Source organism: Pteropus vampyrus, unplaced genomic scaffold, assembly GCF_000151845.1.
Source record: "Pteropus vampyrus isolate Shadow unplaced genomic scaffold, Pvam_2.0 Scaffold642, whole genome shotgun sequence".
NCBI lineage: Eukaryota > Metazoa > Chordata > Mammalia > Chiroptera > Pteropodidae > Pteropus > Pteropus vampyrus.
Genome location: NW_011889423.1, coordinates 180496 through 201332, shown reverse-complemented (window position 1 = coordinate 201332; position 20837 = coordinate 180496). Strand labels below are relative to the sequence as shown.

Genomic DNA, 20837 nt, shown 5'->3' with positions numbered 1-20837 from the left:
AGTTTTTGCAAGCCCAGCGGCCTTCCGGAAGGTCATGTGACAGTTGACGTTATTGTGACGCTCCCCAATGGAAATGAAGAGCTACCTTCACAGGACAGGAATTGGTTTCTCTCCACGAATAATAGCCCCGCGGGGGCAGGGATATCCTATCACGTGCTGCGGGATGGATTGGGGCGGGGCAGGCCACTGGTTGCGGGGCGAGCTGGGCGCGAGGCGCGCAGGCGCCTTGGGGACCCGGTAGCGGCGGTGGCAGTGGCTGCGGCGACGGGATCCTTGGCCGAAACTGAAGGCGGTGGTGGCGGCCATGGCGGCCGATGGAGAGCGATCCCCGCTGCTCTCCGAGCCCATCGATGGTGGTGCTGGCGGCAATGGATTAGTGGGACCAGGCGGGAGTGGGGCTGGGCCCGGGGGAGGCCTGACCCCCTCCGCACCACCGTACGGAGCCGGTAAACATACCCCGCCCCAGGGTAAGCCCGGGCGGGTCCGAGGTGTTCCCTGGGGGTACTCTGAGAGGTGGGAGGGGCGGGGCCGCGGGCGGAGGCGGGGCCCAAGCTCCAGGTGCAGAGCTTCTGCACCTGTGACAGAGTGAGGCTTCCTGCTTTCCGCAATTGTGACCGTAGCTTGGGGACGGAAGGGGGTTCTGAGGAAACTGATCGAAGCACGGATTATAAGAAGCTCGCCGAGTTTGGTCAGAGGGTTGAGGACCAGAAAGAGTTCCATGACCCCGTGGAGCATCAGAGGGGGTGACTGCTAGTGATGACAGACCTTCTTTTTACCTTCCTCTTCAGCATTTCCCCCATTCCCTGAGGGACATCCAGCCGTGTTGCCTGGGGAGGACCCACCCCCCTACTCACCCTTGACTAGCCCGGACAGTGGGAATGCTCCCATGATCACCTGCCGAGTCTGCCAGTCTCTCATCAACGTGGAAGGCAAGATGCATCAGCATGTAGTCAAATGTGGCGTCTGCAATGAAGCCACTGTGAGTTATGCATATCAATGAAACGGGCCCTGTTTCCTGGATCCTCTTTCTGATTCCTTGATTCTAGACCTTGATCGTCAGCCAAGCACTCTTCATGAAACGCAGGTTTCAGTTCCAGGAGTCTCACACAGCCATTTCCCCAGAAGCTAATGTTTACCATCCGTCACCTTCATACCTATACCAAATACATAAGCCTAGTTTTCATTTTTCAGTCACATGCTGTATGCCTTTCTTTCATTTCTGTGTCCTGGCTAAGACCTTATCTATCTGATCTCTGAAGGTGTTTTGGAGGAAATGAAAGGGATTGGGAATAGACGTTTGCTTACCAATATCCTCGTTTTTCTCTAGCCAATCAAGAATGCACCCCCAGGGAAAAAATATGTTCGATGCCCTTGTAACTGTCTCCTTATCTGCAAAGTAACTTCCCAGCGGATTGCCTGCCCTCGACCCTACTGGTAAGAGGCATAGGTGGGAAAGGCATCGGTGGGAAAATTGGAAAGCCAAAAGAAGATGAATATTTTAGAGAATGTCAAGGTGAGAGAGCCAGTGCTTACTTAGAAGGAGAAAAAGCTAAGAACTGTTGTGCCTCTAGAATGTTACAGCCATCTTTCTCATCTGTCAATAAAAAGATTAGGATGGACTAGTGTCCTTTAGAATGGAGAGTTTTGGACACTCAATTATCCTGAGATAAAAGGGAAATTAGAGACCTATAGTTTAAGCAGAGTATCTTAACCGTACAGGGAAGTAGAGGAACTTAGGCAGGGAGTGGGGAGTATGAAGGAGGGATAGTGTAGGGATCTTTAGGATTAAAAACTTTTTAAACATAGTCTTTTCCTTGTACAGCAAAAGAATCATCAACCTGGGGCCTGTGCACCCAGGACCTCTGAGTCCAGAACAACAACCTGTAGGTGTCAGGGTCATCTGTGGACATTGCAAGAATACTTTTCTGGTGAGGAGGGGTATTGGGAACCCTGGCCAAACAAACAAACAAACAAACAAACAAACCCAAGAGGAATTGTGAATATATTTCCAGTTTATGATAATGAATCCTGAACAGGTCTGTTCTATGAGGACCCATTTCCCATCCTCCCCTGCCCCAGGACTCTCATTGAAGATGACCTTGCTTATACTATTAATTGGTTTTCCCTTTTTTCTTTCTCCATAGTGGACGGAGTTCACAGACCGAACCTTGGCCCGTTGCCCTCACTGCAGGAAAGTGTAAGTGATTAGAGAGTGGCATCATTGAGCTGGTAATCAGGTAATGTGTAGAGTAAAAATTACAGAGCCATTGCAAGCATCCATTTCTATTTGCTCCCCACAGGTCATCTATTGGGCGCAGATATCCACGAAAGAGGTGTATCTGCTGCTTCTTGCTTGGCTTACTCTTGGCAGTCACTGCCACTGGCCTTGCCGTGAGTAACTATGATCCAGCCCCTTTCATTCTCCAGTCTCATCTCTGTAGACTAAGATTTGGGAATAGGTATCTTAAAAAAAGCAAAAGAAATCAAGGGATTTTATTTTGTGTTTTAATGTATAGATGAAGTTGAAGGTAATTGATAAACAGTTTTCATTGTTCTATAGGAATAAAAAACAGCCATCTTCTTTATGCAGAGGGTAGGACAGAAGAGAAATGGCTTAAATTAGGAGTTGCTCTTAGAAAACCTAGTGCAATTGTGAGACATTAAGAAAAACTGACATGTTTGGGATTATAAGAATAATTTCCTGCTTAAGAGTGAAGGGAGCTGAACTGGGCCTTTAAGTAGGTCCCTGAAGGTGGCTACACATGGATAGGCAACAGGGACTGAAGTTTGGATTTTTTATTACTGTTACTAGGGATCCTAGAAAGTGGTGAGAGATCAAGAGTAACCTCATCTTTCTTTTTCTCCATCAGTTTGGGACATGGAAGCATGCACAGCAATATGGAGGCATCTATGCAGCCTGGGCATTTGTGATCCTGTTGGCTGTGCTGTGTTTGGGGCGGGCCTTCTATTGGGCCTGTATGAAGGTCAGCCACCCTGTCCAGAACTTCTCCTGAGCCCCATGATCACCCACAGACTGTGCCTGGCCCCTTCCTGGTGGGGACAGTGACACTACAAAGGGAACCATAATCAAAGGCTCCCTGGGCTTCTATAAGGGAAGCCAAGCAGCTGCCTTCCTTTTCCCTGGCGAGAGGTAGGAAGGGACCAGGCCCTCACCTAGGTTTGGAGGGGTAGAAAAGGCCACTGTTGGCCTGGCCACCTGCTTTCCTCCAAGAGTTGCTATGTTTAGGGTGAGGTAGGTGAAATGTTGCCCCTAAACCTGGGTCATAAAAGATGGTTCTAGCCATGTCTTTCCTATGTGCTCCCTGAGAGCCATTCCTGTCCCTTACACATTCCAGGGCAGGGTGGGGGTGGGTAGCCCTGGGGGTTTCCCTCCCTCTTGTGTACCATTAGGACCTTGCTGCTGCTATTGCACTTCACCAGGGGCTGGCTCTGGCCTCAGTACCCTCAGTCTCCTCCCCCCATTCCATGTCCTATGGGGGTGGGGTCAGCCGCTGCTCTGTACAGAACCACAGGAACTGATATGTATATAACTATTTAATATGGGGAATGTCCCCCTAGTCCTGTGTTTCCCTTAATTCCTCCTTCCAACCTTACTCCCCAGTGTATTTAACTGGGCTGGGTAGGGTTGCTCTGTTGTGGGGGAGGTTAGGGATTCATCCTGTGCTTGTAAATAAATAAGGTCGTGACTACCCTTTTCCAGTTGTTAATCTGTATGTACAAAAAAAGAGGGGAATTTGTAGCCCCACAGAAGGGTAGAATACAAAGACAGCAGGGTTGAAATTATGGCTCTTTATTTTCACGTGGACAATTCAAAAGAAGTCATCAGTAGCTTTTGTTGAATGTAAAAAACACACACACACACACACACATACACACACAAATACCTTGAGCTTAAAGGAAACCTGTCACTAGGAGCCTGGTTGAAGGATTCATATTTTTAGAAGGGAAATGCAGTGCAGAATTTTTTAGAGAGCAATTTTTAAAGAAGTTTGGCAGAAGGTGGGGGCGGGGGCAAGGAGTTTTAAAGCTAGTTTTAGAGGCTTACTTCCTAGGCTCAAAGTGATTTAGGAGAGGTATCACAGTGCTAGGTATAGGGTGATGGGACAGTGGTCACTGCCCAGGGCCTTGGAACGGATCTTGCTGTCACACAATGCAGGTAACAGAGAGTGAGACACCAAAAAGTAATCAAGGCGCCAACCAACGTTTTTGGATCGAGCATTCATCATGTAGGTCCAAAAGGTATAGGCATAGGCTGTGTTGGGGTAGAGGTGCCGGAAACTGTCAGCCAGTGGCACAGCCTGCAGCAGTTCCCCGAAGCCTTGACGTTCTTGTGGAGTGAAGCCAGCATTCTTTTTGTTTCCCTTGGGGTTTCGAAGGTCAATTTCTTCATGAGCCACATTGAGATCCCCACATAGCACAAGAGGCTTGCGGGAAGCCAAGCCCTTCAGAAACCTGCGAAAGGCTTCATCCCAGCGCTGCCGGTACTCAAGGCGCACCAGACCTCGGCCCGCATTAGGTACATAGGCTGTTACCAGCACAAATGCATCAAATTCAGCCACAATCACTCGGCCTTCCTGGTCATGTTCCTCTTCACCTACAAAAATGGTAAAACAGTAACAGCTTTAAGTATAAGAAAAAGGAGGGAAGAAAGGAATCAAGAATTGAGGCAGGGGTAGGGTATAAGCTATTGGTTTTGAAGACCTCGGGCATAAGGAATCAAGGGTCTCACCAATGCCATAGGAGACTTTGAGTGGGCACTGGCGGGAGAGTAGGCCCACACCACTGTACCCTTCCTTGTCTGAAGGAGCTGACCAGTACTGATGGGATAGACCAGGCAGATCTTGAAGTTCAGCCGGTAGTTTATTCTCTGAACATTTGGTCTCTTGCAGGCACAGGATATCTGGGGCTTCTTCCTTTACCCACTGTGAAATAAAATGTATAAAAAGTAGTATCAATTCAGCAGACATTGAAGCATCTGTGCCAAATACTAGATATACACAGGTGAAACAGTCCCTGTGCATAAGGTGTGTACAGTCTAGCAACACGGTATTTAAACAGTTATAAGTGGTAACTAATGGAAGGCCATAAGACTTAGTGCAACACTGAGGAGACTGTGTTTTTGTTTTTGTTTTTTTCCTATAGATAGTGGATAGCTAAGACTTTTTGAGCATTAGATATTTCTAAAGTTTTATTAAATGTATTGAGGTGACATTGGTTAATAGGATTATGTTTCTATAATACATCATCTTTATACTGCATTGTGTTAACATAGTTATTTAAATAGAGAATATGTTGGAGATAAAATGGAATAAGTTCAGTAACAAGGTTTTTTCAACTTGCTGAGAAAGAGATGAAAACATTAAACATTTAAGACAATGGCAAAAGAATTGAAGGAATAGTTACGCAGGAAACAGTTGATATGACTTCGTGAAGCCCCTCCTTGTACGTCCACTAGAAAACTACCAAGGATAAACTCCCCCACACAAGCTGGAGACTAAAATGTGAAAAGGTGATTAAACCTCAAGATCATTCAATACTAAAGAATGTCTCTTCCCCTCCTTGAATTCCACTCACATCTAAACCTTTCTTCTTAATCCAGGCTCGAAGTCCATCCACATTCCAGGAGCAGATCTTGAGTGTGGCTGATTTGCCACTGGGTGAGGTTTTCTGATCTGGGGGGTCCTCATACAGGGCTGGCCCCTCTCCTGCTGCCTCTTTTTCGTTTTTCTTTGCTCCTACTCCCACTTTACTCTTCTTGGCCTCTGGCTCTATAAAATAAGTAATACACAATAATAAAAGTTGACGGTATCCAACTTTCACCCGGAGTTAACTATAAACTCACCGAGAGCCTACAGTTGCCGCTACTTTTTCACAAACTGCAAAAGCGCAGTGCGTCGGTCCTTACTTCCCGTTTATCCATGAAATTAGAAGCACCCCCATCGCAACCTCTAGAGAAAGGAGCTCATTTATTCTCTTACCAGTCTTGGGCTCTACCCCGTCTTCTGCCACCGCTCCCTTTTTCCCACGCTTCGGCATCACTGTAACGAACGCCCTCCTGCACCACGTCGCCCAGCGAAGCAGTATTTTTATCGCGTTGCCTACAGACACAAATAAGCGGTGAAACCAGCTAATGCTGTAGAAAAGACTCCCCCCTCGCGCGGCCTGTTATTATCTCTGAATCTTTTCCCCGCCTCCGAGCACCATAGGCCCTTCAGCCCCTCACCCACAACACAATCATTTCACAGTGCCGTGTGCCCTCCTCGCGAGATCTCTCCTCAGGCCAATCGGGAGCCTTAACTAAAGGTCCCGGTTAAAGCTAGCCGATCGGATGTCCAGAGAGGCCCCCTCTGATAGGCAAAAGAACAGCAATCCTGTATCTGACCCACTTGAGTCCCAGCCTGCCTCCTCCTTACCCGAGCACAAAGAACACCACACTGTGCCCCCACGTGGGTAACTGGCGTGGTCACATGACCTGAGATATTCGCCGCATGGCGGAGGAATGCCGGTGATTAGTCTGTCTGGCACCACGTGACGGAGAACCTCGGCCATCTCTCCCTTCTCCAATGCCTCTAGGGGACTAAAGGCCCCATCTCTCCATTCTCGGACTGTTTATCGGTGTGCCATATACAAGTCTCCTGCTGCCACCCTGACCGAAGATCCCAACGCTGTGCAAGAGGGAAAAAAGTCAGTGGAGAAGGCTGGGCTGGACCATCGGATAGAAGGAGAGGAACCGAAGGAATGTAATGAGCAGATGTCGGGTCAGCGTCCCTGGCAGTTAGGAGGACAAGTCCTTGACGGGGGCCTTGACCGGTCGCCATGACGACGGGGGCGGGGCCGGCGCAGGCGCAGCGAGCGCTGGAGTTCGGTATTTGTCTTGCTGCGCGCTGCCCACTTAACAGTTACTGGCTCGACGTCATCTTTTGCGCTCGGATGCCTGCGGCTCAGCGCAGACTGGTGAGGGTTCCACGGCTGCAGTGGTAGCTAGGAGCCCTGCCGGTGTTTACTCCCAGCTTCGGCCATGCCGACGGTACTGGGTTTTGAAGGCAGCGCCAACAAGGTTGGCGTGGGAGTGGTACGGGATGGTGTAGTGCTGGCGAATCCGCGGCGGACTTATATCACGCCTCCGGGCACAGGTGAGTAGGAAACTTATAGTTTGAAGTGCACGTCTCCACACAGCATCACCTTCTATCTTCCTAAACACTAGTGAAGTAGAAGCGCATTACCTCTCATAGAGTTTTTGATCCGAGTCTCTGAAATTATGTGGCAGTATTAACGTCACAAGGCTGATGGATAGAAGAGTCACAGACACTTAAACTTGGATCTTCAGGGTTCGTTCAGCTTTCATGGAATGAAAATATGAAAAATTCAGTTTTATTGATTTTCTTATGTGCTAATCGTCAGCTGGATATAAAAATAGATATGAGCCTGCTATGGAGTTGGACGTGTAAACAGAATTTCATAGCATGATAAATAACAGATACAATCAAAATATTCTAGAATGAGCAGTATAAAGACTCCCAGCTTAGGTGTTAGAACTGGCTGGCTTTGCAGTACTCACTCAGTGTTTGTTTTTGGACTTTACTTTTAAAATGAGAATAATAATAATACCTGCATCATTGAACTTGATAATTAAACTATTAAACACATTACAACTTTTAATAAATGTTATGTGTAAGTTATGATGTTATGTCTTGCCTACCATCCCCTAAAACACCTGTGTGAGTGGACAGTTGATTTGCATATACCCGAAAAGCCTCCTTGGACAAGTGGCGTTTTGACAAGTTACTCATTAGAAATATATGTTTAGCATTTTGGCACCAGGAATACAAAGATGAATGAAATAGCCAGTGTCTTGAGATGCTCATGGTTAAACTGGGAAAACTACAGATAATTATGCTATAATTGTTACATATTAAATACGGTTCTAGGTATTTTTGCCGCATACATTTTCTAATTATAAGGCAATTTCACTGTAAAAGGTAAAATAACTGGTTGACAATTTGCTTTACATTAGGCAGACTTAATGTATTTAATAAGCTAGTTCACAGTTTGGTTTCATTTCTCCACTGAGGAAGTTCTTGCAATTACTCCCATTTTTATATTATGTAAATAATAGCTCTCATCATAGTTCCTACAGTGATGAGTAGACGTGTTGGTCTGAAATAGTGGATGATAACAACTATGTATAAAGCCAGATTACATGCTATACTAGAAAATAATAACATATCAGTTTGCAAATCCTTCCATGAGCACAGTCTTCCCTCTCATCCGTCAAAACCAAAAGCTTACCAAGCTATGGCAAATACGAAAGAGGTGGCTACTAATTCACAACAGTCTTTGAGAGCATTAATTATCAATTTTTTAGTTGAAATTGATACCTCTTTTACTAAAGGAAGAAATTATAGTGAAAAAGGAAAGGTGATGCCGATCAGGGAGATGAATCAACAAAAAAAAAATAGTATGAACGAAAGACCTCGAGACAATGTATTTTCATTTTTCACAAGTTTTTTAAAGTTTTGTTAATTTTTCATATTTCAACGTCCTTGTTTTATTTCCCATTATTTTATCTTTTACTGTGAAATTGCCTTAAGGCCAATTAGTTGTGCTATGAAAAATGCTTGTGGAGGAAATGCTTACAGCAAAGAATTTACAGCAAAGAAGCTTATGACAAAAGTACTAGATATAGTTATATATAGCATGTTAAATACAGTGATGTGATCACACACAGGGTTTGTTAGGGTCACAGAAAATATCACCAAAGGGTATGTAGGAGGTAAGTATCACTTGCCTTGAGTCCTGAAGACTGAAATGGTGGGTATGAAGAAGGGCATTTCTGAGGGACTCTTCAGCCTTCTGAACAGGCTGGAAATAATGTATCTGAGCACCTGAAAGACAAAATGCTTAAGAATGAAAAGTACTCTACCTATACTACTAGAAAACTACCTACCTTTGCTACAGAAAAACCCTGTGTTCGTCTTTTAGGATTTCTTCCAAGTGATACGGCCAGGCACCACCGAGCTGTTATCTTGGACCTACTTCAGGAGGCACTAACCGAGTCTGGATTAACCTACCAGGATATTGACTGCATTGCCTATACCAAAGGTATGGCTTGGTGAGTGGTTGGCAATGGAAGAATATACTTGGATCTTGGCTATGTCAAAATGGCCTGCAACTTGCCTCTGCTACCATCACTAACCTGACCCCACCTCTCACGTCCCCTACTTCCCCCAGCTCTGTTTTTTCCAATCTCTATAGAATTCTAACTCCCATTTCTATTTCCTTAGGCCCTGGCATGGGTGCCCCACTGGTTTCTGTGGCTATTGTGGCCCGTACTGTGGCCCAACTGTGGGATAAACCATTGGTGGGTGTGAACCACTGTATAGGCCACATTGAGATGGGCCGCCTCATCACTGGAGCCACCAGCCCAACTGTGCTTTATGTGAGCGGAGGCAATACACAGGTATTAAGAGTACTCCACCATTCCTTCTTAATTTCTAAGGCACCATACTGGCAATTTTCACGTTCTACCTGAATTGCAAAAACTACAAGAACAGTGCTGGGCTCATCCTAACTAAAATGTGATACACTAGAAAATCCACAACAAAGTTTGTAACATTCCAGATTTGAGCATGATGATCAGAACATTAAATGTCTTTTATGTATGTAGTTATAAAAATGAGGAGTTTCCAATTTAGAAAATGTAAGAATGGTAAGGATCGAAGCTTTCAAAATAATGAAATCATTTGTACTTTAATTATTTTGAAGCTTATTTTTTTCTATGAATCTTAGCAATTACAACTAAGGGGTACTACCCATTTTATTTCTTTACAGTAATAACATGTTTGTTTTACATTACTTGTGATAAATACATAGAAGTTTTTATTCTAAGAGTGTGAAAATGTAAATAATTTTTAAAACACTCTGTAAATAATAGTAGGTATTTTAAGTTTCTAGGTGAACCCATAGTTGTTTGGGATACCATATAAGACCTTTTTAGGTTGGGATTAGAGAATGTTAGCCTTCCTTTCCCATAGAACACATGGTGGAGTTATTGCCGGAAATAGTCATTGTCCCCTGCCTATGAAAGGGTTATGTTCTAAAACTTCATTGTGTGATATAGTTATTGAAGACAAAGCACACATTCCCATGAAAACAATGTGGGAACTTTTAACAAGTAGAAGGCAAGTAGCTAGTTGAAGCCTGAAAGATGGCATACAAAGTTAGAGAGACTTGGAGTATGGAATGTGGCAGTGGAGGCTTACAAGAGTTAAGAGGAGCAGTGATGGAGTCTTCTCTTTTCCTCTTCTCTTTTGAAGCCTGCTTTAGTGTAAACAACAGGGAAGATGATTGGGTGGAGAGGAGTAGATGATAGAAGAAAGACAGGAGTTTTTCCTTCCACTTTTGTCATCAGCCTTTTCACAACAGTGTAAGAGCTACATCAGAAAACCCTAGCAGCACCAGGAAGGGAAAGGGACTTCTGTGGTCCCTAGGAAGCACTCATTATCAGAAGTATGGGACATATGTGTCAGTGGATGATACATATTCTCTGTGCTAGAACTTAAAGTTGATTGCCAGTGCTGAGTTGGGTGGACCATTAGTCTGACCCAAAAATGGGATTTTTTTTTTTTTTTTTAGTTTTTCAACTCTACTTCTTCTCTTGTTTACAAACACTACTGCCCTGGTAAGATATTCTAAAAGGACCCTGGTTCCCTTCCTCCAAACACTGTCAAGACCGATTTTAAGGGACTATATCAGGAATCTCCAAGCTAGAAAAATGTATTTAAAATGACAGTTTGCTTCTGCCCTAATCTAGGCTATCTTCTGTAGATTAGGAATCTGCTCTGGGAATCCTCAAGGTATATGTGAGCTTCTTCTCAGATAAGACCTATAAAAATATCCACTCAGGGTTGGGCAGAGTACTTTTTTCCTTCCTGTTGGGATGTTCTAGTGGCCATGTTGACCCTCTGCTATATTCTTCCCCAAAGCCAAGTACTCCCCTTTACAGACTAGAGGTTTCATGGACATCCTCATCACCCTTAGGTGATTGCGTATTCCAAACGTCGTTACCGCATCTTTGGGGAAACCATCGATATTGCTGTGGGTAATTGTCTGGATCGTTTTGCTAGAGTGCTAAAGGTAAGCCTTTGGGTTGCAGAGAACATAAGATGTGGATTAATTTCTGTGGAGCCATGGAAATGGAGGGAGAAAGTAGTAAATTAGTTTATTATGCTTCCTAAATATTCGACTTCATCCTCTTTTCCTATTTGCTAGATTTCCAATGACCCAAGTCCAGGCTACAACATTGAACAGATGGCAAAGCGGTAAGGGGACATTAGGTAGAAGGAGGCTGACTGGTGGGGCTTCAGAGATTTCCCTATATATATGTATTAATGCGGTTTGGGAGGGGCTTTGAAGGGTGAGCAGCCAGCTAACTACAAGCTTATTGCCTCATATACTCATTCCCACATAGAGGCAAGAAGCTAGTTGAGCTGCCATACACTGTAAAGGGGATGGACGTCTCATTCTCTGGGATCTTGTCTTTCATTGAGGTGAGTATGGGAGAGGTGAGGAGGTGGCACTTGCATGCTTTTAATGAAGCATATCTGTCTTGCTCACCATTGTATTTCTGGCATATAGCACAGTATTGGCCCATAGTAGATGCTGAATATATTCATTTAGCAACTATTTCTTGAATACTTTTGCCAAGCACTGTCCTGGCAATAGCAATATAGCGTGGAGCAAAATAAAAATGCCTGCCTACTTGGAGCTTGCATCCTAATGGGGAGAAAGATAAATAACCCCCTACCCGCTACCCCCCAAAAAGGGGAAGAAAGATGGGGAAATAATCTAATATTAAAGCTTAGATGGTGATAAGTGCTATGAAGAAAAATTTAGTAGGGTAAGGGGTGGGGGGGTGCCAGGGCAGACATTCATAATTATTGAATCTTAATTAATGCTGCCCATTCTATAGCTTGGTGCCAGTGAAGGGCAAAGTGTGATACAGGATGTGCTGGTCCGCTGATTTTTGCTCTTATGGCATCCCCAAACCACTATTTATTTTATCTGTTTGTTTTCTCTTTTATAGGATGTAGCCAAGCGGATGCTGGTCTCAGGCGAGTGTACTCCTGAGGATCTGTGTTTCTCCCTGCAGGTAGTGGAGTAAAAAGCTGGGACAGAAAGTTTAGGGTAGAGGAGCTTTTATATGATAGAGCTAAGGTTGGGTCCCCCTAATGTTTTCACCTTGTTTGTCCCCCACAGGAGACTGTGTTTGCAATGCTGGTGGAGATCACAGAGCGGGCCATGGCACACTGTGGCTCTGAGGAGGCCCTCATCGTGGGTGGTGTGGGGTGTATGTATCATTGGACTGTGCTCCGATTTCCTATTCTTGGGCATATGCATCTTCCTCCTGACAGTCTAAATCTCTAAGGGTTTGAGGAAATTACTTGTTTTATTTCTTGTTCTGTGCTTCCCAGTCCTTGCTCCCTTGGGTCCCTACTTCATTTTCCTAAGTAAATGCACATGAAGTATAAAGCTAGATGATGGAGAAATGGCTCAGATTAAGCTAATCCTACCCCCTGCCTCATTGTAGGTAATTTGAGGCTGCAGGAAATGATGGAGACGATGTGCCAGGAACGCGGAGCTAAGCTTTTTGCCACAGATGAAAGGTAAAGGCCCTTTCCCTTGATTTTTTTTTCCTCCCATTTTTCCAATTATTATGATTTTCCACCCTTAGATCCCAAATTTCATATCTCTTTTCTTTCCCAGATTCTGCATTGACAATGGAGCCATGATAGCCCAGGCTGGCTGGGAGATGTTTCGGACTGGACACAGGACCCCCCTCAGTGATTCTGGAATCAGACAGAGGTGAGTACCCCTTGGAGGGGATAGCTAGGACTGTATGGGAGGTAGGCAAAAATAAGCAGGGAAGAGGGTCCAGAATCATGAGGGCAGAGAAAAATGGAAGATGCTAAGGGATTGCCAACCACCAAGTTTCTCCTATTTTTTCACAGGTATCGGACAGATGAAGTAGAAGTGACCTGGAGGGACTGACAAGGTTAACAAGATCAGAGTAGATAGTGCCCTAAGTGGAGCCCATAATCTCTGTCCTAACATGGGAGTCCTGGCAAGGCTATTGACTCCCCCTCCCATCATTTGAGCCTCAAGATGACTCAGCAATAAAATTTTTTTGGTTTTGTATATCGCTAATCAGTTTGTGTTGTTCAGGAACAATATAGAGATGGCATTGAATAAATTGTTATTGGTAGGGTGATGGATAAAGGAGGCAGGGGTCAGAGCACTGCCCTGGCTTTCTGTGCAGGTAACCTTGGGGGTTGCTGCTTTGGAGCTGAGACTGAGGGGATACCTGTTAAAAGCAGGTATGCTTTTAACATCCCCTTACAATGGTATTATAACTCACGTTATTTTAGTATCAGGCCTTGCGCTAACTGCTTTACATTCATCATCTCATTTAAAATCTTTGAAGTAAGTACTAAGGACTTGTCTTAAAATAGTCTGGAGCCAGGTCTAATTTTATACTAATTTATAACTCAAGAATAAAACTGTCCCTCCTCCATACACTTACTCCTACATGCACTTCTATTGTCAGACTTGAAGGGGTGCCCCAGATACACATTCCTCTCTACCACCCCCACCAGAATTAATCTCATTATGCCCTTTATCTTGTTTATGTCAGTCACCTCAAGAAGACCCAAACTACCAAGTCACCTCTCATCTTTTACATGCTAATAACCATTACTCTCCACCCCCTTTTTTGTCCCCATCTACTTCCCTCTTCCAACTCCTAGAATTCTTTTGTGCTCTTTGGAACTAATGACCTGTCATTAGCAAAATTCCCTAGATATTTACCCACTTCTCTGAATGTTCCCTTTACATTCCTGCCCTGGTTTCTCCTGAGGACTCTGCTTTTACTACCACCTCTAGTGGTGGGGTTTTCTGTCACACCCTTGGTACCACTGGGCCTAGAGGCAGTGCAGATTTCCTGAGTTTTCCGTATACATTTTTAGACTATTCTCTCTCTTCTCTAACACACTTCAGCTTTGAAACATATATCGTTAGATTATACCATGCCAATACCACTCATATCATAAATCTTGATGATTTCAATATCCATGTAGATTAACTTTCTAATACTCTGGTTTCATTTCTGTGCTCCTCCAGTGATCTTATCCTCCACCCCCATCTCAGTCACCCATTCCTTTGGTCATAGTCTAGATCTACAACTACTCCATATCTCATTCTCAAACATCCCACTCTCCCACATTACCTCCTATCTTTCTAGTTCATTCTCTAGAGGGCACTGAATCCAACAACTCATTTCTTCACCAGGACTTTCTTTTGATCTTCCTTCCTTTCCATTGACCTCATTTCCCTCCCCCAATGCCTTCATTTTCCTCCTCCAGCTAAATTGTAATCACAAGCACTTTGTTGCATACACTCATCTCCCTTGTCTCTGTTTTGTCATACTCAATTCTTCACCTACTTTATGCCTAGACCCATGCCACTGAATGGGCCAGCAAAAAAATAGCCAGGCTGACTTGTCTTACTTTAAACTTGTCACCATGGAACTTAAGTGGGTCCTTTATGCTATTTGGCAATATTCCTTAGTCCTTTCACTTGCCTTCTTTCTGATAACTTTCTGCTACCTTCTGACCCCTTAAAACTCCAACATCTTCCCCCATTGCTACTCTTACTTCGGTTCCTATTTTAGTGAGAAAATAGAAGCAATCAGAAGCTCCCACCACTATATCGAACCATCTTCCAGCATTTATAGCTATATACTCTGCTTTCCCTCCTGTTACTGTTTGCCAGAGGTTCTCAACTGGGACTGACTGCTCTCCAGAGGACATTTGGTTGTCACAACAGAAAGGCAGTGCTACTTGCCAGTGGCCAGGGATGCTGCAAAATATCCTACAATGCACAGAACAACCCCCTACGACAAAAAATGGGCTAAAATGTCATTGCTGTCAAGGTTGAGAAACTGCTATAAACTATCCATGCTCCTGTCCAAATACTGTGTGGTAGAGCCCATCTTCCAGCTTTTAAGGACATCTCAACAATTTTCCCTCCTTTTCTGTAGCATTGGTATTTCCCTTCTTTCCTGGATCTTCCTATCCATGCATAAATAGGCTACCATTTTTCTCATCTTACAAATATGAACCCTCCGACTCCATTTTTACTTCCAATTCTCATTTTTCTGTCCCATTTTACAGCAAAACTATTATAAATATTATGGTGACATTGGTTAATAAAATCGGGTAAGTTTCAGGTGTACAATTCAACAGTAAAGCATATCTATATATCTATCTATATCTATCTATCTATCTATCTATCAATAATGTATCTATATCTCGATAGAGATACAGATATTGCATTGTGTGTTCACTGCCCATAGATTTCTTGCTGTTGCATATAGTGAAACATTTTTAAAAGAGTTGTCTCCAGTTCCTCTTTACCAATTCCCTATTTAGTCCACTTCACCAAGACTGTTCACAGTCACGGATGACTTGCACAAACCTAAATCTTAATGGCATTTTCTGCTTCATCCTGCGTAGGCTGTCAGCAGCATTTGATACTCCCTCTTGAAACATTTTCTTTACTTGGCTTTAGGACATTTTCTCTTTGGTTTGTCTCTTAGCTAAATCACTGCTCTTTGTTAGTCTCCTTTGCTGGTTTCCCCTCACCTCTACAACCTGTTAACTCTTTAGAGTTCAGTCCTTGGACAGTTTCTCTATTTACACACATACCTGCAGTGATCTCATCTTATACATTAAAACCATTTTAATGTGGATGACTCCCAGTTTAGCTCCAACCTAGACTTCTGTCCTTACTATCTAGCTGCCCATTGGCATCTGGACTTGGATGGTATCTCAAATTTACCATATACAAAATTGGACTTATTTTACAGTGTTTCCTATTTCAATTAATGACAGTTCCGTCCTTCTAGATGTTCATGTTATATCACCTTGATATTACTTTTGATACCTCTTTTTCAGCTCCAATTTATCAATTTTTGTTGACTTTACCTTGAGGATATATCCAGAATCCCATTTCTCCTTGCTTTACCAGCTGCCACCCTAGACCGAGCCAGAATTATCTCTCTACAAGATTATTGCAATAGCTGGTCTATCTGCTTCTACCATTGCCAGCTTATAGTCAAGTTCTCAACACAGCAGCCAGAATGCTAGTGTTTACATGGAAGCCATATTATGTCACTCTTCTGCTCAAAACCCTCTGTGTTTTCCTGTATTTGAGTAAAAAACAGAGTCCTTTAAAGGCCTGTGAGACCCTCCATGAGCTGTCTCAACCTTCCCACTTACTGCTTTGATCTCATTTCTTGCTACTTACCTCCTTGTTCACTCTGCTCCAGCAACATTGGCCTTACACACTGAAGGTGTGTTGACCCCTTCAAGGTCTTTATATTTGTTGCTCCCTTCGCCTGGAAAGCTTTTCTCCACGTATAGCTCATTCTGTCATAGTCTTTAAGTCTTTGCTCAACTTTTTTTCTTTTTCTTTTTAGTGAAATATTTCTGACAACCCTACTTAGAATTGCATTCCTCCAGCACTTCCTAGCCCCTTCCCTATTTTTTTTTCTCTTCACAGCACTTATCTTCTAATCTAATAGTTTTATTTATGATCATTATCTGTTTCCCATGAAAATATAAACTCTCAGCGTGATCACTTCATAAGGTAAATGTTTAATCACTATGTTGTACACCTGAAACTAATATTGTACATCAACTACAATTGAAAAATAAATTTTAAAAAAGAATATAAACTCCAAGAGAAGAGGGAATTTTTATCTTGTTATATGCATTGCCATATCTCCCAGGACTTAGAATAGGATCTGGCACATAGCAGACATTCAGTCAGTATTTGCTGAGTGAATGAATAAGTTGATGGGGAGTAAACCAAAGAAATAATCAAAGGACTATAAAGTAAGGCTTGGGCCAAAAGATGAAAAGAATTAGGATTATTTGAGTTTGGGAAAAGAGTAAGTTTCTGATTACTTACTAAGTAGAAAATAGTGATAAACACTTTTTCATTTACAAAGGATAGACACATAAATGCAATGAAAATGTGCTAAGACATGGAAGTTCAAAATCAAAAACTTGAATCAAATATATGGTGACGGAAGAAAATTTAATTTTCAGTGGTGAACACAATGCAACATACATATGATGTATTATTGAATTATGCACTTGAAACCTATAAAATTTTATTAACCAACGTCACCCCAATAAATTTAATTTAAAAAGTTGGAAACTTTGGAAAGGAAGATAGAGTGTTTGGGATGCAAGTAGAAAAAAGATAAATTTCTCTTGGATATGTTTGAGAACAGGAATGATCCCTGCCCCTCTAGGCTTGGACAGTTAATTTTATACATGAGAATCAAGTATGTTATTATACATTAGCCTCAGGTATTTATTTGAAGCTTTTATTAACATTACAGGTGGAATGGATTTCAAAGGGAGGACCTTCCTTGGTGATGTAGCCCCTGTTGGTATTGCTGAGTAGGGGAGTCCCTTCCTGAGAGAGCTTTGGGCTCTTCCCTGAGGCTTCCCACAGATAGACTCGGTGGAGCCAAGAGACTGAAATCATGGCTCCATGAGTCTTCAATTGTGGGCTCCTCCTCCTTTCTCGGTCTCCTGAGTCTCTCACAGCATCGGCATGTCCTGCTGATTTCCACATGTGAAGGCAGTGGGGGATGTTAGATCCCTGGACAGCATCTCCAGCCAGGTCATGTATAGGACCCCAGGGCAGACTGACCAAGGGATCACAGGTAGGCTCCTGTGAGGAATGGAACCTGTTCTTCAGCTTATCTAGCCATTGGACTAGCTCCACACCTGGCATCTATGCTCTGAAGTTTGGAATTTTCCCAGACTCACATGACTGTGAGTACAGCATCCTGGGAATATTGCCATAGGACTTCATGAAGACACATATGCCACTCCCACTGCATGGTTAGGAAGAATTAGCAGAGAACAAGGTGAGCGCCATTGTCAGTTCCTACTCTGGGACAATTGCCCCACTTGGCAGCCTGTTCCTATATACATACTTTTGGTTTGCCTGCAGGTCCTGCTCAGAGATGTTGCCTGAAGGAGCAAGAGTATTGAGAGGTAGATTCCAGGTCCCCCTTTGGTGGTGGCTTCTGCAACTGGTGTAAAGCCACCAAGTCTTCAAAAGCCTTTTGACTGCAGAGAAAAGAAACCCCAGACTTAGCAAGGAGCGGAGAGTATATGTTGTCTGATGAAATTTCTGTTCTTGGGGTTTTAGGAATAATAGGGCTTCTTTACTCTTCAGTTTTGCTGCCTAAACTTGCATTTCTTCCACATTGGAAACCATAAACCCATTCAGATGTAGGTAGAGACGACAGCTACTGTTTCCCCACAGCTAGTACTTCCCACTACAGTCCTCTGTCATCAGATTTCAGCTCCTTCTTTCCTCTTGCTTACCAGAATATTTAGTTAAGTTATAGCTTGTCTGACACTTGCTCCGTGAGGTTCTTAGCTGTGAAGAAGGAAGGGAGACCTGCAGGAAAGAAGTGTATGGGTTAGGGAGGTTGGTTCTGACCTCATCACTTGAGATTTGCTGTGATCTCAGGTAGTAGTCACATGTTGGAAGCCAAGCCCGAACCTTCTGAGGGGAGAACGTATCCTAAGGCAAGACAAGAGAGAAACTGGACATTTTGCCTACCTTTCCCAGCACCTTTTCCTCTCCCTCCGTCTGCAACAAGTGGCTCAGTACCCTCCCCTCCCCTTCCTGTCTTCTGCATGTTAGGCCATAACCTTGGGTTTTCATGTCCTGCTTATTATTCTTTGTGTTCCTCCTCCAGCTTCCCAGGGGGACTGCTCACAAAACTTACAGCACATCAAGCCCATTTTTATCTTGCATGTCAGTAGATAGGGGATGAGCATAGGCAGTCTGGTGAGGATAAGAGGAGAGCAGATAAGCAGCTTCCCTGCCTGCCTTCTCTTGGGGGCAAAAGAACAAATTATGAATGCCTCTGAGATGGGAGGAGGGCAGTGGGTGCTTTGTAAATACAGTTTGTTCTATCTGCTCTTTATTTCCCTATCCTCCCTTCTCTGTTCTACTCTGGAATTTGGAGAGGAGCTGGAGCTTTTTAGGGAGCCATAAAGTCCCTACCTCCATCGTCGCTGAGCTAATTCACATCCACTGTCCACCAGCCCTGCTTGCATTGGAACAGGGTTTGAGGCTGCCAAGATACGACCCCAAAAAAGAGCAGAAAAGAATGAGACAAATTCCTTGTCCAGCTGAGTAATTGCCTCCAACTCAATATCATACCTTCCCTCTCCCAAAAGAAAATTTTTGCTATTCCAGAGATATGTCATGTGGCTTCTCTCTCCATTGACTAACCCCACTCCCTTTTGTGTTTTCTGCTCCTCTTTCCCACTCCCCAAATCTACTTCCCCTAAAACAGGATCTGTTTTAGGATTGATCTCTCCTTTCTGAGTGTCCACACCTATGGTGTCCAAAAATCTTAGATTTACTGGGAAAGGTAGGAATATAACACAAAACAATGTTGTCTTTTTGCATCTTTCTTCGATCCTACCCATCAATGACGCCCAAGTGTTAGCTAGTTAGCTGTGTGCTATCATTAGAATTGGAGTAGTTCCAGAAACCTTGCTCTCTAGTTGGGCCATACCCCTTCCTGACCACACTCCAGCTCACCTTCAACCTGCTATTTTATATCTTTGTCCACCTATTTCTATCACCTGAATTGAGAAGATAACTTTAAAGCTTTCCCCTACCCCCTGAGGTGTCAGGAGAACTTAACATACAGGGAGGATCCTCAAAGCAAAATTCAATTTTATCTTATCCTGATACCTGATTCTATTCAGTCTCAACCTTTGGTAACTAAATAAGTACACTTATTTAATAACTCTAAATTAGTACACTGTGACTGTCTTTGACAGCCAATTTCTATACTTCCCACATCTTATCCTTCTCTTAGGCCTACCCCATTTTGGCTCACTTTAAGCTTGATGTTAGTTAGGTAGCCAGGTTTAACCCCAGTGGCATCCTTAAGAGGCAGACACCATGTCTTGTAGTCAAAGGCATCGCTTTATGGGAGACAAAGAGATTAAGAGCAAGAGTTGAAGATAAGGAAGCTCCTGTTCCTGGGGACACAGGTACTGCTAGACAGCTGGAGGGAACACGGCTTCACCATGATTATATTTCCTCTCCCCCTGGTTCCTGACCATTTCTAAGCCCATCTTCACCTCCTTAACCCCTCTACCTGCCACTTATTGTAGAATGCCCACATACGTCCATATTGGATATCAGCACCTCCTGCCAATTTTGCTTATATCTCAATACCAGCACATTTGTGCTTCAGCTGGCCCAAATCTGTAACCAGAAAGGAAGGGCAATGAGGAAAGAAGGGAATATAGTACATTGGGCAAGAAGGTGACAAGAAGGGATGCGGTTTGGTAGGCTGAACTGCATGAGGCTCTGGGCAAATATGACTATAGATTGAACGAATCTCTCAGAGGTTAAGCAGTTGACATGATTCTTGAATGGCTTGAATGGCTTGGGGCTCCTCAGGGGGAGGCAGAAATGTTGGCTAGGACTGTCCCTCCCTTAAAGCATCCTTCTGCCTGACTCTCACTACTCTCCAAATTTTCCAAGCTCACTCACTGGTCTGTTGATCTCCTCACCCCTTTTTCTTCCCTCTAGTCTACAGCCTCCAGCCTCAGTTCCCTCCTACTGAGAGTCTGTTCCCGTATCTCTTACTAAGACTGCATTTCCACAGATCATTGAACTCATCTTTTTGG

The 20837-nt window shown here is 43.7% G+C and overlaps 3 protein-coding genes across 6 annotated transcripts; 2 read left to right on the top strand and 1 right to left on the bottom strand.

Moving 5' to 3' along the window:
- The first annotated feature begins 58 nt into the window (after positions 1-58).
- PIP4P1 (phosphatidylinositol-4,5-bisphosphate 4-phosphatase 1) lies at positions 59-3716 on the top strand. Of its 2 annotated transcripts, none has more exons than XM_011385024.2 (7): positions 59-446; positions 789-979; positions 1328-1434; positions 1823-1928; positions 2145-2197; positions 2301-2391; positions 2871-3716. In XM_011385024.2, exons 1-7 carry the CDS (start codon positions 305-307, stop codon positions 3012-3014), a joined length of 834 nt encoding a protein of 277 aa, XP_011383326.1. In that variant the 5' UTR covers positions 59-304; the 3' UTR covers positions 3015-3716. The 2 variants fall into 2 exon arrangements, with proteins under 2 accessions (XP_011383326.1, XP_011383325.1); XM_011385023.1 differs by having other exon boundaries at positions 59-467.
- Positions 3717-3795: 79 nt separating this feature from the next.
- APEX1 (apurinic/apyrimidinic endodeoxyribonuclease 1) lies at positions 3796-6764 on the bottom strand. 3 transcript variants are annotated; one of them, XM_011385021.2, is made up of 5 exons: positions 6435-6764; positions 6000-6119; positions 5596-5789; positions 4751-4943; positions 3796-4615 (listed from the first exon to the last, which is right to left on the bottom strand). In XM_011385021.2, exons 1-5 carry the CDS (start codon positions 6568-6570, stop codon positions 4098-4100), a joined length of 1161 nt encoding a protein of 386 aa, XP_011383323.2. In that variant the 5' UTR covers positions 6571-6764; the 3' UTR covers positions 3796-4097. The 3 variants fall into 3 exon arrangements, with proteins under 3 accessions (XP_011383323.2, XP_011383324.1, XP_023381671.1); XM_011385022.2 differs by having other exon boundaries at positions 6404-6438; XM_023525903.1 differs by lacking the exon at positions 6435-6764 and adding an exon at positions 6245-6414.
- Positions 6765-6796: 32 nt separating this feature from the next.
- Positions 6797-13227, top strand: OSGEP (O-sialoglycoprotein endopeptidase). The gene is made up of 11 exons (XM_011385020.2): positions 6797-7154; positions 9004-9123; positions 9306-9481; positions 11062-11157; positions 11293-11342; positions 11492-11570; positions 12107-12172; positions 12280-12370; positions 12611-12686; positions 12787-12885; positions 13032-13227. Exons 1-11 carry the CDS (start codon positions 7040-7042, stop codon positions 13069-13071), a joined length of 1008 nt encoding a protein of 335 aa, XP_011383322.1. The 5' UTR covers positions 6797-7039; the 3' UTR covers positions 13072-13227.
- Positions 13228-20837: the final 7610 nt, after the last annotated feature.

Coding starts and splice junctions, on each gene's coding strand:
- PIP4P1 (XM_011385023.1), top strand. CDS start 305: ATGGCGGCCGATGGAGAGCGATCCCCGCTGCTCTCCGAGCCCATCGAT. Junction 980..1,327: donor GCGTCTGCAATGAAGCCACT/GTGAGTTATGCA, acceptor GTTTTTCTCTAG/CCAATCAAGAATGCACCCCC. Junction 2,198..2,300: donor TGCCCTCACTGCAGGAAAGT/GTAAGTGATTAG, acceptor TGCTCCCCACAG/GTCATCTATTGGGCGCAGAT.
- APEX1 (XM_011385021.2), bottom strand. CDS start 6,570: ATGGCCGAGGTTCTCCGTCACGTGGTGCCAGACAGACTAATCACCGGC. Junction 6,120..6,434: donor GTGGTGTTCTTTGTGCTCGG/GTAAGGAGGAGG, acceptor TTGTGTCTGTAG/GCAACGCGATAAAAATACTG. Junction 5,790..5,999: donor CGGGGTAGAGCCCAAGACTG/GTAAGAGAATAA, acceptor CTTATTTTATAG/AGCCAGAGGCCAAGAAGAGT.
- OSGEP (XM_011385020.2), top strand. CDS start 7,040: ATGCCGACGGTACTGGGTTTTGAAGGCAGCGCCAACAAGGTTGGCGTG. Junction 7,155..9,003: donor TATCACGCCTCCGGGCACAG/GTGAGTAGGAAA, acceptor TTCGTCTTTTAG/GATTTCTTCCAAGTGATACG. Junction 9,124..9,305: donor CTGCATTGCCTATACCAAAG/GTATGGCTTGGT, acceptor CTATTTCCTTAG/GCCCTGGCATGGGTGCCCCA.